Source organism: Hydra viridissima, unplaced genomic scaffold, assembly GCF_058129835.1.
Source record: "Hydra viridissima isolate aposymbiotic clone 2 unplaced genomic scaffold, HvirCarnegie_v1 scaffold_9, whole genome shotgun sequence".
Lineage (NCBI taxonomy): Eukaryota > Metazoa > Cnidaria > Hydrozoa > Anthoathecata > Hydridae > Hydra > Hydra viridissima.
This window is the reverse complement of record NW_028324308.1, coordinates 17,413,168-17,432,500: the sequence shown is the minus strand read 5'-3', so window position 1 is coordinate 17,432,500 and position 19,333 is coordinate 17,413,168. Positions and strand designations below refer to the sequence as shown.

Sequence of the window (19,333 nt, the reverse complement as noted above, 5' to 3'; positions counted from 1 at the left end):
CTGAATATAACATTAACACAATGATATATGATATATAGTATATATAATATATCATTGCATTAACAATATACGGCACATAAAATACGGTGCCGATATAATTTCATATAAAAGATGGTGTCATAAAACTCAACAGCCTAAGGGTAGTTCCATATGAAATCATCCAAAAAAAACTATTTTCGACACCCTTACGTCTCAGAATTTGTTCATTTTTACCTCAATTGTAGTCCATATTAAAAAAGTAATAACTGCGAAAATTTTAGTTAAAAATACACATGGGTTCCAGAGATATCGTCAGTTAAAATAATGCTAACTCAGCATTTTAGTGATTATCTGAAACATAGTCAAAAGAATATATAGTCTGGAAACAAACAAAAGCGCTTTGTTTATGTTATTGTTCAAGAAATTACTAGTTCTCATTCTTCCGAAGGTGCACAAGTGACTCAAATAAACAAAAAAACTCCATAGCGAAAGTTCTTAAATTTTCAATTTTCCCTTTATTTTTGTAAAGTTTTTAAATTTTCAATTTTCCCCACATAATGCAGATGAGTTGTGGCATAAGCTGAAGAGTCTTTTTAAAAAGTTTAAGGGTGACCCTGAGAATTAATACTCAACGTTTTTTGGACTCCTGTCGGATAATCCGCCTAAAACCTGCCTAAACATTTTGAAGAACGTACTTTTTCCAATACTCTATTGCAGGACGTAGCAAATGATATTTTTTACAAAGATTAAAAAGATTTTAAAGATTATTTTAAACTACCTAACTGATAACAAAAAATTCAATGGTGAGAAATGCGAGAAATCAACCATGAGTATAAAGGATGCAGAAATGAAAAGTTTACAATATTTGGCTCGTTATATTATTCACAAACTATTCAATAAGTTACACTATTCAAAAAACTCTTATTCTTTTTATAGCATTCAATGCTGTTCTTTACTTCTAGCATGTAAAGTAGAATTTGACACTACAAACACTCATTAATGCTCGTGATAGAGATGGTTTATGGAAGTTGAATTCTAAAATTATTGATATATTTGTACAATATGAACTATTATTTAGAAAAAAAACTTCAACATTTATCAGTGTTTTCTGCAAATGATTTTGTAAAAGAAATTCTTACAAATACAACAGTTATATCTAATTTTAATAATGTTTGTATATCAACTGATACTTCTGTTACAAACAAAATCAAAATAAATGTGCTTGAACAGATTATCAGTTTGTTTGTAGGAGTTCAAACATTTTCATTTGCAAAAGATAAATGTGAAAAACACAAAGTTCAAGGTAAGACTCCGAAAAAAGATCACTGCTAACTGAAGTGAAGAAACTTAGCTGCAGCAATAAACTTGTGTAAATTAAAATGTTTAAAACTGCTATTAATCTAAAAAAAAAAAAGTATTTTTCATTTGTTATAAAAAACTACTTATAATAAAGTTTTAATAGCATTAAATTTAAAAAAAACGTAAATTTGTTAACATGTCAAAGATAAAGAATACAAAAGTTACATCAAACAACAAGTGTTATTTTATAATAGTAAAAGATCTTGCAGTAAAACTCCTAATTTAATTGTGGGTAATGTCAAGAGGAGCTAGTAAGCCTTTGATGGTAAACCACCTAGAGGTAATATTAGAATAAAAAAACTCAGTTCTAATCAGCAAAACAAGTTAACTTCAGGAAGGGCATACGATTGTAATAAATTGCTCCAACTTCCATACTGCCATATTTACTTATTTAAATATGACATCAAGCTTCAATAATGTCATATTTAAATTAGAAACTAACGTTATGGAAAACTGTCCATAGCACATACACACATATAGTGCATATAGTATATACAATTTACATATATAATTACATATATATATATATATATATATATATATATATATATATATATATATATATATATATATATATATATATATATATATATTTAATACACACATGTATATATACACAAACATATGCCAAGCAAAAAAAAAATATTGAAAATGCTTTTCTTTTAAAAAAAAGAAAAGGTAAGAAAAGATAATTAATAATCTTTGATAACTACTGATAACTACTAATACTTGATAAATACTTGATAAGTAAAAGCATATATCTTTAAAAAAATAAAACTTTAATAATTATTGTTGTTTTGCATGGCATACCTTTTTCTATTATATTGTTTAATATTAAATAACTAGTTATACATACATACATACATACATACATACATACATACATACATACATACATACATACATACATACATACATACATACATACATACATACATACATACATACATACATACATACATACATACATACATACATACATACAGGGCCGCCGAGAGCCTTCAAGCCGCCCGGGACAAAACCTCTTTTGGCACCCTTAGATTTCGCTTCATATATATACTTAGCATAGAAGCAAAAAAGTACATTATGCCTTTATAGCAACTTTAACTTTATTTCATTTATTTCATAATTCCTTATTTAAATAAAATTTTCGAGCTTTTTTCGAGGTAAAATTATAAATTACTTCATCATATTACAATGATTTCGCGAGATCATTTTCAATAGACAGCATCATAAGATTTGAAAGTCGCTCTTGTCCCATGGTGGTTCTGAAATGGTTTTTTATAATCTTAAGTTTACTAAAAGATCTTTCACCCTCTGCAACGGATATTGGCATTGTGTGAAAAATGATTAATTTCGAAAATATTCGTAAATTGCTTCGAAAATATATATATATATATATAAGCTACTAATCAAAATACTGATTTGAAGGTGAGTTAGTAGAAATATATAGGTCTCTCTCTCTCTCCCAACTATAAACACAATAAATGCGTTTAAATATGTATATAAGGTTAAATACATACCTAATATACATAAGACATGTACCAGAAAAAATCTGCGCGGACATTACAAAGGATATTTATCTAACTATTGTATTTCGATATTGAATCTTATGTATATTTTGAAAGTACATATAATAGTATTTTTAAATTTCACTTAAGAAAGTTTGTGAAGTTTTGTAGGTGAGAACGCACGCACTTTGGGTTTTACACTCGACATCAGCTTTTGCACAGTCTTCGGCCGGACTTTCTTGGTAGCTCTAATCCATTTATTTTTGAAGTCTTTAATGTTTTTGGCTTCTTTTACATTGAACCTTAGTTTTCTTTTGACAAGAGCCCAATATCTTTTGATAGGACGTAGTTCGGGACAATTTGGTGGATTGCAGTGTTTTTCAACGAAATCTACTTTATGTTCTCTAAGCCAGTTTAAAGTTGTCCCAGAGTAGTGACATGATGCTAAATCGGGCCAAAATAACGGGTTACCCGTGTGTGTTCTTAAAAACGGCAAAAGGCGTTTCTTGAGGGATTCTTTTATGTATATTTTGGTGTTAATTGTTCCCGTAGTCACAAAACAAGTGCTTCTTTCACCACATTCACAAATTGCTTGCCAAACTAAGAGTTTTTTAGCGAACTTTTGCATTCCAATGCATTTATATTTGGAATTCAGTTTCTTGCGATTAATTGCTGAATAATATTGGTGTCCTGGAAGAGATCGGAAATATGCAGCACAATAAGTTCCATCGTCAATAATCAAACAAGATTTTTTAGCACATAATTTTTTATAGAGCAGCTTTGAACATCGAGTTGCGATATTTTCTTGCTTTTCTTCACGACGAGGAACTTTTTTCTTTTTGTAAGATTTATAAGCACAATTTCTCTTTACTCTTTGTATAGTGGAAGCACTTGTCTTAAACTTATTAGCTAATGTTCGAACAGATATCTCCGGTTTTCTGTCTAAGGCATCTTTTACCTTTTACCAAGATCTTGTCTAACAAAACAATTTTTTCTTCCACTTCCTGATTTTCTTATGATTGTACCAGTGTCTATAAATCGTTTCACAACGCTCTGCACATTTCTCAAAGCAATCTGCAGCTCTTTAGAAATTGTTTTGTTTGATGCACCAGGATTTTCAACGAGAAAATGCAAAATTTTTTCTCGCTTCTTATCTTGATTTGATGACATTTCAATTAAAGCTAGTTGTTTTAACAACAGAGTTGTTTAAATTTTGAACAACATTAATACAATCACATTTTAAAACAATTAGCTATTTTAAATGATGTAGGGTTTCCGTAAACACCACATCAGAACACGCGCAGATTTTTTCTGGTACATGTCCTATTTAAACACATTTTTAAAACAATTATATAACACATACTAACACATACACAAACAATAAAAAACACTTTACATTATCATAAAAACACATTGATAAAACAACTATAAAGCACTTATTACCACATATACATATCAAAAAAGCATATATGCAAACAATAAATGTATGCAAACAAAAATTTTAAAAATGACGCAAGAAAATTTCAAAAGATACAAAAAGATACAAAGTATGACTATAAATAACATCCATACCCCTACTTTCTTTCTAAAACAGAAAATGCTATAAATTAAGTAAAACTGACCATAACCCGTATTAAGGATTGCTTTTTGCTATTATAAATAAAAATGCTTAAAGAAAAACTAAAACAAACAAAATATAAACGGTTTAAAAAACTAAAATCCTTTCTACTTTAAATCCTTTCTACTTGATGTAATAAAAATGTATATATAACTATTTTATATACTTACTTCAAATATAATATGATCTCAACGATGATTATTTAACTTAATATGATTCTTTATGTACTATATATATACTAATAATTAAATTCCAAAAGGAAAAAAGTTTTAACTCGCTTAAGTGATCTTTTTCCAATGGCCGCGTGCATTTAGAGAACGCGCTCTTTCAAAGCCTAGTAACTAATGACGAAACGACGTTAAACATTAAACATTTCTGTAGGCATTATAATATAATATATTATATAGATGACAAATAGCTTTCGTAGCATTGGCATTTTAGAATTTTTGAACCAAAAATCATAAGAAGGATACACAGATACAGCAAGTCCTTTCTCTTCAATTTGCTTAAAAAAGTAAAGTTTTTCTTTTTCGATTTCAAGTAAATTAAGTTGTAAATTAGGCTGCCGAGCTTCTGGGCAATATTTATCATCTAGCATAAATCCGCTTAGCAAATTAGATTGCTGATCATTTTAAATCAATCGTTCTTTCGCTTGTATAAGCTCACATCCTGGTTGCAATTCTAAAGCACTTTGAAAAATATTACGTGGCGTAAAGAATTTCAGGACTTCGTGTAGCTTTTCTACTGCTCCTAAACAATTTTGGGTTGTGATACAAACTTTAATATAATAAATTAATATATAAAAGTAGTTAGATTTACAAATTAGATTTTGAAGAACAAGTTTTTAAACTAAATTTTAAAACTTTTTATTTGACTAAATCAAATAATAAAACCTAATAACTAAATACCTTTAACAATAAATTGACAATCAGGTCACTATGAAGATCGTATTTGTTATCTTCGTTAAAGTCATAAGTAATGTTTACTTCCTCAGCTGTTTTGGCTAACTGAATAATATTTATAAAAGTAAGCTTCCTTGATTCAGTTAATAGCGCTTCAAGAAGTTCATCAGAGGTTTGAATTTCAATATTTAAGACTTCATCTTCACATATTTTTAGCTGCTCATTATCTGCTTCTTCAATATAAAGGGCAACCTCTTAGTTCAGCAATGGATCATCTTCATATGCACTATCGCCACCTTTCGTCTCTTCAACTCTATCTTCTTAGGCTTTTCAAATATTTGCTTAAACAGTCTGACAAATGAGCTCCCTTCATCACATGTAATAGCTTTTAAATAAATATAACTTAAGTAATCAATAATCTCGTTGTGTTTACAGTAAGTAAAGCTATAAAATTAAAATAAAATTACCATTTATTTTGATTTATTGAAGGTAAAGGTATTTATAATCTTTTCAACTCCTAATTTAATATTTTCTGCATTGTGACGTCCCGCCATCTGTTCCTTACCAATAATGATGATTTCTTGTTTTAAATCATTGTTCGTAAATGTTGCACCAACTGCAATAAAATCCAACATTTCAGGAGATGTCCATACATCACTGAATAAAGTGACAAACAGGGCATCTTCTATATTTTCGTTAATTATGTTTGATAATTTTGCCTTTGTTTCTTGGTATCAAGTTTTCTCTAAAACTTTTTGCACAAGGAAGTGGAACTTTGACTAGTTTCCTCAACACTGCTTCAATTTAGAGGTTTTAGGTTGACCTAAATGGTACTCAAGATGTTTCAAAAGATATCAATACTTTGGGTGGGCATGAGATATATTCCATTGAAAACAAAATAAAAAGCGTTCCTTTTTTGGATTTATACACTTTTTTAAATAATCGCTTTGCAAAAGAAATTTTAACTCAGTAGCGGATCATGCGTTTTTTGGTGTTTTAGATACCAAATTATAAACATAGAGTAAACTCCAAATATTTATATGTTTATACTAGTGTCAACACAAGGAAGTTTTGTCAAAATATCAAAATATTTGGAGCCTGGGAACTAAAAAGCCCTTTAAATCTTGCCCCCTGCCCTAAAGTGGAGAGCAACAAGTTCATAATTTTTGTTATAAACTATTCTTAACTAAATTCATATTAATTTAAAAATTTCAAATTTTATGAAAAAATCTTTTATAGTTCAAGAATTATGTCAATCTTAAAATTGTAACCCCCTCAAATATAGGGGGGTTAAAACTTTAAATGGCCATCATTTTTGAACGCTATAAAATTATTGCACAAAATTTAAAATTTTTTATAAATAATGACCTTAGTTAAGAATAGTAAAAATTTTTTTTTTCTTACTCGTTGCTCCCACGTTTGGGGCAAGGGGGGGCAAAAAATTAGGGTTGTTACTGTTCCCAGGCTCCAATTAACCCAATAATATGCAAAACATCCTTATTTGACATAAACATAAACATATAAATGTTTGGATTTTATCTTATGTTTGGAAGTTAGCTTTCTCAGACAAAACAAAAACACAGAATCCACCCTCTGTCTCAACTATCTATAAACTAAGAATATCACTAGAATGAAACAACACTGAGACAAATACAAAGTATTAATTCTTTCAAACATTTTTTATTCATGATTACTTCTTTATTTTACAATAATCCAATATTTAGTACTGTATATAAAATTATTTACATCCTCATACTAGAGTAGGTTACGGCCATTTTACGAAGCTTTTCTCCATGGCATTTGCTCAGCTCCGAAGCTGCAAATCTTTTCATTGTCTTGTTAATGTTTTTGTGCACAGCTTCACAGCTTTGCTCACTGAAAATACCCAAGGGTTTGTTTTTTCTTTCAAGAAACATGACGAGGTGTGACTGTATGATGTGAAATTTCCAACCTAGACAGATCTTGTGTGTCGTGTATTCTATCAGATACTTATGCAAGTTGCACATTTCAGAGACAAATTCCTGAATATCTCTGCTGAACTCAAGAGATAGCTTCATTCCATAACATCCTTCTGTCACTAAAATGAACAAATTCTAAGGAATGATGTTTATAATTACTTATAAACTATAAGTGAAAAAGTAATTAACTGATTGCATACCGATTTTGAATTTCCTTAAAGTCTCAATACAAGGTATCATCAGAAGTGGAGCTATAGTTATGAGTTCATCCAAGCAAGAAAGTACTTTTTGACAGTTAGGTCCATCAAATCCTCCTCTATTGTAACCGTGCCTAGTTACATTTTTACCAATTAGGAATTTTTTAATTGACTCCTCAGCCATCAAAACATCTGTTATTTGTGTAACAATATGTTCAAACAAATGTAATTCAGGAGGAGGAACTATTTCAATAATAAGAGTTTCTCCAGATTCTTCAATTAGGCATGGTCGAACAACATTTTTATAGCTTTTCATATCCTTAATAAGTTCCCCATCCTCAATAAATTTCTGATACCAACCAGTCAAACTTTGAAAAGTCCTCAACTTTCCATTTTTGTCATTTTTTTCACCTTCACAGTAACAGCAAGCATACTTTCCCCCATGTGCCTTTAAGTATTAGTATTAAAAAAGACTTTAAATAATAAGTTAAATGTTGATAAAGTAATAAAAAGCAATAACTTTTTATAAATTATTATGCAATTACACAAAATAATTAATGTTTAACTTACAGAAATGCCCAGTAAGCAATTAATACCCGGTGGGAAATCGGCTAGCGAATGGCTAGCGATATTCGTAACGATTAAGACAGCGATTTGGCCACGAGGATCGCTAGCTTTTTAAGCTAGCGGATCGCTAGCGACAAGACGTTACGATAAAGACAGCGATTTGGCCACGAGGATCGCTAGCTTGATAAGCTAGCGAATCACTAGCTAAATAAGCTAGCGAATCGCTAGCTTATCAAGCTAGCGACCCGCTAGCTAATTAAGGTAGAGAATAGCTAGTGAAAACTCGTAACAATAACTACACTTTTAGGCTAGAAAATATCGGTTAGGCTAGAAGATATTCCTGAAAAAATCGCATGCTATATTTTTCAGGGGAATGAATTATAACCATTGAAATAAGATTGCATTTATAACAAATTAAATACAAAATGTTAAAACTGGTTTCAATAAAAAATTATAAATGTTAAAGTCATTATAAAATGTTAAAAGAAAATGTATGAATTATTTTTAAAAAATAAAAAAAGCCATTAACAACTAAATGATTTTGCTTAAATTAAATTAATAATATTAAAAGTTATTTAAAAATATATATGAAGAATAAAATAACTAAAAAAAAAAGATGAATAAATAATAAAACAAATTTAAAAAATAATTTAACTGGAATCACTACACGAGTCAGTGTTTAATTTTCGAATTTTTCTAACAGGACTGTTTAAATCATTTGTTAAAGAAGAATTTCTCTTTCTTGTTGCAAAATATCGATCTTTAGATTTTTTCAAGTGTTTCGCAAATAAGGTAGTCATACTGGATTCAGTGGCAGTTGGAAATAAACAGTAAGCTGCATCAAAAATCAAACTTTCGACTGGTCCTATAAACCTACGCTTTTTATCTGCACCAGTTCGATTGATGCTGCAACATAGCTTGTCTGTTATGCAAGTTTTTAAAGCATTTTTTAAAAAGTCACTTACATTTTTCCCACCAATTTGCTTCATCTTTCTGCAAATGATATCTTTATCATTAGAGTGAATTATCTTTTTTTCTAGTGAATCAAACTCTTCAACTGAATTTGCTGGTAAATAATCTATATTTATATTTTCGTTATTACCATGGTTAGTGTCTAAAAGTGAACGTATGGTACGCATTTCGGTTTCCAACCCACAAACTTTTCTGTACATGGCATTCACTATAAATTGAATGCCTTCAACAGTATTGGGTTCAACATTTGCTTTCAGAATAAAGTTATTTATTTGGTCTATCCCATTTTTTTGAGATGGCAAAGAAAAGGAAGAAGATGAATGCAATAGTGGTTGAATTTGTGAAACAGACTGCAACTCTGATGGAAACACTGTCTGTGTAACTGGAGAGTCATCTACTTGATCCATTGAGGCAGAGACAGACAGAAGGTTCTAAAACAAGATTAACAATGATTATAAATACTCTTAAATGATATAAAAACTCTATCACTATATTCTAATTATTTTATACTGATTCTTTCATTTAAAAATGGTAACTAAAAAAACAACAAACAAACCATTCAAATGAAACCAAATAAAAATTCTTATTTTCACAAATGGGATAAAAAATTGTTAAAAATGTATACTGAATTGGAATTGGGGAGCTTTGGTGGCTCCCACAACGGCCATGATGGTAAAGATGGTTCTTCAGAAAGGCTTTTTCTTTTCTCTTTCCGTTTTGTAGATTTATAGGAGTTCTCTTGTTTTTTTGATGTATTAAATTCAATTTCTACTTCTGATTCTGCAGTGAGAATATGCTACAAAACAAATAACTTTTTTAGTATTTGTACAATCATAGTTTTATATGTACAATAAACGTATACAAAAATCTATATTATCAAGAAAGTACACCAGAAATCAAAATAAATTTAGATCATAAAAATTAAAGTACCTAAATTAAATACTCAACACATTTTCTGCAATACTTAGTGTATAAATAATTTATTAAATTGGTTTAAATACACTCACATTCAATGGTGGAATGCTCTGCCTTTTGCTTTGACCCACACGATCAATAAGTCTAAGGAGTCCGTTTTTAGGAGTAAAATTTTTGTTTACTACAAGTTTTTGAATTTTTTGAATAAGCAATTTCGTATCAATTCCAACTGAAACGTATAAATAAATAAAAAATACAATTTTGTAAGATTAATTTACTTTTAAAAAATGTTACTACTGAAACACTTTTTATTTTTTAATTCCAACAGGGTATAAAATACTTATCTGTAATATGCATGCCACATTTATACCATCCTTATGCATTGCCTTTATTTGAAGGTCATCTTCCGTTAATGTTTGACCACGAGATCTCCAATCATCCATAGACCAATTTTTTAGTTTCTCTGACATTATTATGTCACAGTTTTTTAATTCCAGAACTTCACTGTCACAATACAAATATACAATATAATTCATCTGAAATAAAACATTTGCAAAATGTAACATAAAAATTATACATTTATTATTTAGAAAATACACAGTTAAAATAGCATAAAGACTTCAAATGAATTGATATATTTTTAAATCAACACAAAATTTTTTAAAAAATTAAAATTAAACTAATCAAGTTCTGTAAATAAATTAAAATTATAACCCATAGCAACTTTAAAACTTTAGTTTAATTTGCAGACCAATGGGATAATTAGAAAGTAGTTTTCCCTACAAATAATCATGATACATTTTCGAATGGGTCTAACATTATAAGCATGTGTGCGACTTTTCTGATAATATCCAATTCTAAGGACTTTTGATGAGTACGGAAATGTATAAAGTGGCTTCACATAAGATAAAAGAATTCCAGATATATGTAAACAGTCAAGACTTGTACTAGTGCATAAAACAATGGAACCATCATCAATAACAAAAGCACAATCCGGCAGATCAGTAGAAATCTTTACAGTGTTCAAGTGATTATTAGTTACTGATCGAAGATCATTTAAGCAAACAATTGCGTGTTGAAAAATGTTTCTACCTGTTTTAATTCGTCTTTTTAATAAACCCAACATATTTTCGAACTGAAATACAGAAAATGAGTCCAAAGGTCCATATTTTACTACAAAAAAAGCTGATGAATTAACACATGCACATTATAGACCATAGATCTTTTGCTAAATAATATAGGCATAAATTCAACAAATTTTTTAACACACTCAGATGCAATAACATGATAAGCAACATATTCATCAGAAGCCAAAACATACATGCTGAAGTGCAACATAATAAAGTGGTCATAATACCGATCTGGCAATTTATCATGTAAGAGAAATGGTCCAAGATATAAAACAAACTGTCGAAATTCAGAGGCTTTCCAGTTTTTAAAATTAACCAAAGAACTAAGTTTTCTGTGGAATTCTGATGGTAAATACTTCCTTATATCATCAATTTCAGCGGATAATTTACTCAGTAAATGTTGTGAAAGTCTACAAGATAAATGCAGAAAAGGTACTTTAGTGAAATAAAATGTGCATAACTTTTTCACCACACCTTGGAGCACCAGATGCATATATTATGGAGGACATGACGATTGCAGTCCACTTAATTGAGGAATATTCAAAAGAGGTGAAGGGCCATGCTGATTATTTTCTGATATACTTTTGTAACTTTCATCAGAACGTGGTGTACAATTCTGTAAAAATAATACGATTGTAACAATACTCACCTTTGATATTACAGTACCCACATCCGTAGTATGCATTGTGATTAAAAATATTTTGAGCAAATGAACGTGCAGGGGTATCGCAGATAAAATCAACATCAGAAATAACCATTAGTTGTCCTTTCAAATCAAAAGGAACACTTAAAATTTGCAATTCATCAACCAGCTGTTTAAGATAAAAATTCAAATTTGGTTTTTCTACACCACAGTGCAATGCTACAGGAAGTGCACCAATATGATTATAATCCCTAAATGACATTAGAATTGGCCAAAAAGATAATTTAGAAGATTTAAAAACAGGCAAACCATCTAAATGAAAAAACAGCCGTAATTTTACTATGCCACTGTTGCCATCTTTATTTTTTAAACTTAATTGTAAATTATGATGGTCCATGCAATACAATAAATTGTCTTTCACACCAATATATGACATCAAATTTTTTTTTTCAATTCTTTTTACCTAATTTTTAGACTGGTTGTAGGTTATTGACTTAGCTTTAAGTGTAGTAACAGATAATGGCAAAGTTTTATCATAATTGATGTTTAATAACTTTAAAAGAGCTTCCATAGCATTTCTAGTCAGATTATATCTTAAATAAAAGTCCAAAAGCTTTTGATTTATGTCGTAGATTTTTGATGTCATGCTAATGTCATTGTCCTTATCAGATGACTCATCTGAACTAATTACGTCGCTAGACTCAAATGAAATATCATTATTACAACTTGCATCACATTCATAATCATCAATTATTTTATTTTCAACTGCTTCAATGTTAGCATCTTCAATTAAAGATGCTCTAGCATTTTCAAAACTTTTTCGACGAGCTGTTCTTAACGACCTGATGAACTAAAAATGTAATTTTTATATTTGATAATGCTTTACATATATGTAAAGCAATATCAAAAGAATAGACTACACACACACACACACACACACACACACATATATATATATATATATATATATATATATATATATATATATATATATATATATATATATATATATATATATATATATATATATATATATATATATATATATATATATATATATATATATATATAATACATGTATTTTATATAAATATATTATATATATTACTATTACATATATTATAATATATGTTATATAAAAATAATAAAAGTTAGTTAAAAGTAATATAAAGCAATATAATATAGGTAAAGTATTATCAAAAAAATAAACTAAACTTACATATATACATATATATATATATATATATATATATATATATATATATAAATTTAATACTGATATGATATTTATGATATTATATATATAAAAAAGATCTTATTTATATATATATCTCATAAATTGTATATATATATACACAACATCATAAATATCCTATGAGATATAGAGTAAAATGGGTTAAAACTGAATAGCAAGGGAAACACTTATGGAATGGTAATTAATTTTCGTTAAAAATGAAAGCGTTTTGAAAAAAAATGGCGAATATTAGGGTTTTTAATGGGATTTTTTACAACTTTGACTTCGAATTAGAGCACTTTCCGTTGATTTTCATAATCAATCATAAAATCAATCAATCTATCATAATCAATCATAAAAAAAAAAAAGGGGTGGGGGGAGAAACTGCAGTAGCGCCACACTTATGAAAATCTTTTAACTTTGATTACATTAGGTTTTAAACAAAAATATTTAAAAATTATTTTAGTTCTTTATTATAAAGAATTTTGTGCTGTTTCTAATGACATAAAATAAACAAAAATCAATTGTCAATAGTAAACTGACTGCGCTTATCTATCTTACCAACATCTTTTTCCACAAGTCTGGAACAGTGCGCCGAAACTACAACTGTATAAAACATTTCGACTTAAAAGGCCGGGTGAATAAAAATCACTGATCTCTATAATAACTGGATAGCGCAACTCCGAGCAAAACTTCTTACTTTTTGACGCCAAAATCGCCATATTGGAAAGCCCCAAAAATTTTAATCCCGTAAGCTTTAAGTTCTGTTTTTCGGCTTATCGCTTTATCGCGCATATCAGATTTCATTGTTCTGGGGCTTTCCAATATGGCGATTTTGGCGTTAGTTTTGATATTAGAGATGCGCTATCCAGTTATTATAGAGATCAGTGATAAAAATGAGCAATTGCTTTCACTTAGTAATTGGTCAGCTTTACGCGAATAAAAACTTCAAAAATTTTTATCAAGTTTTTATTAAAGTAAAATTGACCAATTACTAAGTATACTGCTTACCTTTACGTAAACAAAAATATAAGGAAAGCTCCTAAAGTTTTTATTCACGTAAAACTGACCAATTACTGATTAAAAGCAATTTGTGTAGCTGGCTACAAGATAGCCACAAATCAATAGCTAGTTGATAGCTACATATCGCAGTTTTTAATAAAGAGATTGTATTATAATTGCTCATCTTTATTCACCCGGCCTAAAATCAGTAGCTAAAAAGCTGCGATATGTCGCAATCAAATCGATTATTAGAGTCCTATTTACAGAACAAATAAATGAAATGTGCATAAACTAGTATCCTGTAACCTACCTAGTTTTCGTAATAATACTCTTCCAATCTTCCACATATCTTCTATGTTTTGAGAGACATACCCTTCATTCTAAAATTTTTTAATATTGTATTTCATATACGTTTATATATATATTTACATTTTCATATATCGTCAATACATTAGCATTAATGACAACCCAGTTAACAATAGTACATGGGTCATATATCGGACCCATGTGGGGTGTTTTATGGGCCCTATGTAGGAATCCTATATTAGACCCATAAAAATTTGTCCGCGGTTTATAAATGGGTCCTATATGGGCTAGTCCATATAGTTAGCCCATATTGGATCCAACAAACTCCTATGTTTTTATTTTATTTTTCTTAACAGAGTTTTTCATGGTTTGCCCATATTGGACCCAACAAACTCCTCTTTTCTTTTATTTACTTTGAGCCAAACATAATTTTTTATGGTTACCCCATATTGGACCCAATAAACTCCTATTTTCTTTTATTAACTGTGACCTATATGGCGCATTCGATGGTTGGCCCATATTGGACCCAATAAACTCCTTTTTTTTGGGACCTATATGAAACTTTAGTTTGTCAATCCATATGGATTCCAATATATATTGGTATCAATAAACTATTATGTTATTGGTATCAATAAACTATTATGTGTATATATATGTATATATATATATATATATATATATATATATATATATATATATATATATATATATATATATATATATATATATATATATATATATATATATATATATATATACATATATATATATATATTGTAGTTTTTTCTCGCAATCGACAAGTCACTAAATAGCAATAATTTTCTCTTCTAACTAACTCTCGCTTTTTACAAATTTTCTCCTTTATATATACCCCATGCTTTTCCCAAAATATCCTTCCACAAACCGTCATAAATCACCACGAACACATATTTACAATTCTTATTGGTAAATCTATTAAAGCTATTAAATCCCTAACGTCATCAAATGTTCTAGAACTTTCCGAAATTACACTCCTCCTTGATCTTTAAGGATCATCCAAATAGTAATCAAGGTATTTCGAAGGCATGCGCCGTTCCCGACCACTCCGTCGCAAAAGCATGTCGATTTCTTGGGGTCTATCTTCAGCGTCGATATTTTCCTCGTTCGTCTCTAATACATCTTTAATTGGATCTCCTTGGTTTTCAGCGTCCACTTGATCAGTTTCAACATTCATCTCTACTTCCTCATCAGGGATAATGTAGGGCTGAGTATCAGTTCGAGGTCTAACATGTTTCACATGACGCGGAATGCCGTTCACTTCTACGGTTTGGTTTAACGCATTCCGAGTTACCGTAGCTGGTTGCCACTTTGTATGGCACCTCGCATTTGGTGGTTTCAGCCAGACTTTATCGCCAATTCGAAATCTCTCGTTCAGGACATTTCGTGCAGGAAGATTCTCTTTTTTCAATCCTTTCACACCAATGGGGTAGCTGTATATTTTGCCCATCGGGCTTGCACCATTTTTGTCGGCTGAGACATTGTACCAATATAGTGCTTCCGGTATCGACATTTTTGATCGTTCTGCTATTCTCTTGATCGTACGGTGGTTTCTTTCCACAATTCCATTTCCTTCAGGATAATAAGCGGCTCTATATCTAATTTGCACTCCCCAACTATCAAGGAAACTCCTTATCTCTTTAGTCTTAAATGTTGGCTCATTGTCAGTTAATATCTCAGACGGTGCTCCACGTTCACAAAAAACAAGACGGAGTATTCGGACTATGGCAACACTTCCGTATGAGCTCGATAATTGTCGCCACAACGCGTATTTTGAAGGTCCACAATCAATTAGACTCAAAAACTTGTCAGTGCCATAATGCGTGATATCCATGGCCAATCTCTCCCAGTTTCCTTTAACATCCAATTTTCCTTTTTCCCACCGTATTGGCGCTGGATCTATTGACTGACATGGTTCGCAATTTTTTATCACACTTCGAACATCGTTTTCAGTAGCAGTCGGAATTGTTTTACGAACAAAGTTTAACGTTCGATTCACTCCAAAATGTCCAGTTCTTTTGTGTATATTGGAAATAGCTTCAGCCTTCGTAGCTGCGACTCCCATGCAACTATTCCGACACTCTGGCACAGTCAGTTTGTTGAGCCATCTGCTGCGAACTCTAGTTAATGCGTCGGCCAAATTATCTTTAGAAGGAATGAGTTTCACCTCGACGCTAACATCGTATTCTTCAATTAGTTGTTGCAACACGCTCAGTCTTCTTCGAATCAGCATTTCCCCCGTCGCTTTTGATCTCAACCTTGATTTTCCCGTAAGGGCGTCAGAAACCCAGTGGTACACAGTCACGGAATCGGTAAAAACAGTCACTTTCTTCAGCTTCCACATCAGAGCCATATTCATTCCCCGTATCACAGCGTCTAGTTCTGCCATGTTTATATGAACATCAGACGTTTCTTTTCGCAGCCATGTTGCATCCTCCACAGTAGTCTCCCCAACTTGAATAAGAGCACCAATCGCTAAAGAACTGGCATCAACCCACACTTTTCCCTCATCACCACGCACAGCCCAATCACCACAAGCAGGCTCGCAGCGTTCCACCTCAGCAAATACTTCCTGAAGCACCCACTTAACGTTCTCATCACAAACATCATCGTCCCAACCCGTCGTCAGACTGACAGCTTTCCTCTTCAAGAGACTACAAATCACTCGCAACCAACCACACACGGGTAAATGTCCTACCAACTGTCCACAGATTGAAAACACAACTCTCCTGGTTAACTTTTGCGAGATAGCATCAACTCGATTCCCTCTGGACCACATCAGTTTGTTACCAACCTTGCGCACACACAATCCTAACACACGAACTCCATTATCATCAATCTGCTCACCATCTTTACTCTCTAAACCATATTTCAAAAAATGCCTCTTGACATAATCAAGACTCACCACACTTTCGTCTACGAAAATGTCGTCTACATAAGCGGACGTTCCCCTCTTCACTAATTCGTCTTGATCAATGACGGCACTCACAACGGATTTCATGATCATTGGCGCAACATTCAATCCGAAACCAAGTCGTGTAAAGCAATACCTTTTATTTCGAAACACCACTGTTTGGAACGGCCAAAGAGATTTATCAGTTTTTAGTTGAAGATAAGCCTTGCGTAAATCGATGATTGCTGGTTTGTTACCCATCCTTCTCCATTCTCTAAGCTTTTCGACACACATCTGCATCTCTCGTGTATGCCTCAATGAAATCGTTAGCTTCTCTCCAGTCTAGAACAGGTCGGATTTTGTTGTCTTTGTTTCTCTGAATGACAGCCATTAACGGAATCTGCCCTTTGGGCGGCCCCAATTCATTTTCGTTGTACTCTAACAGCCATTTCCGATCAATCCATTCCTGTAGTTCGTTTTCATAGTCTGCTCTAGCGTATTGTGGAATTCCGTACTGTGCCACTTTATTATACAATCGGTTGGGGCCTTCTCCATCTCTCCATTTCCATTTGACTCTCCATTCAGCACCATTAAAAACTGCTTCATGATCTTTCTTTTTTATTTCGATTTTCTTGACTTTGTTCTTGTTCAAAGCCGTTGCTCCACAGTAACTTAATCCGAACTTCGCTTTTCCCAAAGGAGAAATGGATACTCCTCCTAGTAACTTAATGGAACTCATTCCAAGCATCATATCGACTCCAAACGGTTGGAAATCCACTAAAATAACCTGATCACGTGCTTTAATGCCATCAACCTCAAGAATCACGACCGCTGACCCAGTGCACTGATGAACCTTTCCTTCAAACGTTACTACCTTTTGATAGTTTGAGTACCTACATTGACTTCTGGGCAGGAATTTTTTATTCAAAATTGTCTTCGAACACCCTGTGTCTACTAACGCTGTCGCAACCATACCGTTAACTTTCAAACGAATAACAGATAATGCGCTCATTCCACCGATGTTCAGGAGCGAGGTAGCGCAGATGCCTCGCTCCTGCAATCGTTTCCCTGCAGCTTCCAGCATTTCGATGCAATGTGTCCTTCCTCACCACATTTAAAACATCTAACAGTCTTCGGAGACAAGCTCTTTGCAAGCGAACAGTTCTTTGCAATGTGATTCAAACCTTTACAGTTGTAACACACTAACGCAGTTTTTGTAGCATGGCGTCTAGACACAGCGCCAACAGCATCACTGTCAATCACATTTGCACAGTTCATAGCAGCTCTCACTCTGGGTAACATTTTATCAATCGGGTCCATTACGGCTCGAAATCTTGATGATAAGACTTCTGGCAAACCCACAACAAACGCCAAACGCACAGACTCCTCTGGTAATTTAGCTAGATAGGCTAATCGTCTTAAATCAGCTAAAAACACGTCAACTTTTTCTTCGTCACATAATTTTCGTTTTGTGAATAGTTCATATGCAGTGTAGGCATCTATAGAAAACGCCGCTAATAACACACGCTCGACTTCCACTACATCTTTTTTGACTTCCGCGGTTAAAGCATCGTACACTGCATAAGCAGCTTCTCTGAGAAGAATCGGAAAAAGTAGTTCAAGCTTTAAGTTCTGAATTTCAGCAATCACTTTTGTTCGTTGAATCCAAACAGCAGCATCCGAAGTGCCATCATACGTTTCAAACATATCAAACAATCTCATACTTGGTTCCATGGCCCGGTTAGCTTGTAGTTTTTTCTCGCAATCGACAAGTCACTAAATAGCAATAATTTTCTCTTCTAACTAACTCTCGCTTTTTACAAATTTTCTCCTTTATATATACCCCATGCTTTTCCCAAAATATCCTTCCACAAACCGTCATAAATCACCACGAACACATATTTACAATTCTTATTGGTAAATCTATTAAAGCTATTAAATCCCTAACGTCATCAAATGTTCTAGAACTTTCCGAAATTACATATATATATATATATATATATATATATATATATATATATATATATATATATATATATATATATATATATATATATATATATATATATATATATATTAGATAAAAACAATAAATAATATGTTGAGAATAA

At 31.4% G+C, this 19,333-nt stretch overlaps 3 protein-coding genes and 1 pseudogene across 4 annotated transcripts; all 4 read right to left on the bottom strand.

Annotated features, from left to right (window-relative positions):
* LOC149884326 (uncharacterized) overlaps positions 1-19,333 on the bottom strand; it is a 395,582-nt pseudogene that overhangs the window by 53,754 nt on the left and 322,495 nt on the right.
* Positions 6,700-8,048, bottom strand: LOC149884343 (uncharacterized). The gene is made up of 2 exons (XM_090098585.1): positions 7,528-8,048; positions 6,700-7,446 (listed from the first exon to the last, which is right to left on the bottom strand). The coding sequence occupies exons 1-2, from the start codon at positions 7,838-7,840 to the stop codon at positions 7,112-7,114; spliced, it is 648 nt and encodes a 215-aa protein (XP_089954711.1). The 5' UTR covers positions 7,841-8,048; the 3' UTR covers positions 6,700-7,111.
* On the bottom strand, positions 8,465-11,853 carry LOC145186819 (uncharacterized). 2 transcript variants are annotated; one of them, XM_090098500.1, is made up of 5 exons: positions 11,758-11,853; positions 10,323-10,514; positions 10,071-10,214; positions 9,689-9,859; positions 8,465-9,494 (listed from the first exon to the last, which is right to left on the bottom strand). In XM_090098500.1, exons 1-5 carry the CDS (start codon positions 11,851-11,853, stop codon positions 8,742-8,744), a joined length of 1,356 nt encoding a protein of 451 aa, XP_089954626.1. In that variant the 3' UTR covers positions 8,465-8,741. The 2 variants fall into 2 exon arrangements, with proteins under 2 accessions (XP_089954626.1, XP_089954625.1); XM_090098499.1 differs by lacking the exon at positions 11,758-11,853 and having other exon boundaries at positions 8,475-9,494; positions 10,071-10,101; positions 10,194-10,214; positions 10,323-10,513.
* Positions 10,598-13,610, bottom strand: LOC149884342 (uncharacterized). The gene is made up of 2 exons (XM_090098502.1): positions 13,547-13,610; positions 10,598-12,601 (listed from the first exon to the last, which is right to left on the bottom strand). The coding sequence occupies exons 1-2, from the start codon at positions 13,550-13,552 to the stop codon at positions 12,215-12,217; spliced, it is 393 nt and encodes a 130-aa protein (XP_089954628.1). The 5' UTR covers positions 13,553-13,610; the 3' UTR covers positions 10,598-12,214.

What these genes read in the sequence shown, in the direction of transcription:
- LOC149884343 (XM_090098585.1), bottom strand. Translation starts at nt 7,840, where the DNA reads ATGAAAAGCTATAAAAATGTTGTTCGACCATGCCTAATTGAAGAATCT. An exon ending in TTTAAGGAAATTCAAAATCG is followed by an intron (nt 7,447 to 7,527) that starts GTATGCAATCAG and finishes TGTTCATTTTAG; the next exon opens with TGACAGAAGGATGTTATGGA.
- LOC145186819 (XM_090098500.1), bottom strand. Translation starts at nt 11,853, where the DNA reads ATGTTGATTTTATCTGCGATACCCCTGCACGTTCATTTGCTCAAAATA. An exon ending in ATGTGGCATGCATATTACAG is followed by an intron (nt 10,215 to 10,322) that starts ATAAGTATTTTA and finishes ATTTATTTATAC; the next exon opens with GTTTCAGTTGGAATTGATAC. An exon ending in AGAGCATTCCACCATTGAAT is followed by an intron (nt 9,860 to 10,070) that starts GTGAGTGTATTT and finishes TTTGTTTTGTAG; the next exon opens with CATATTCTCACTGCAGAATC.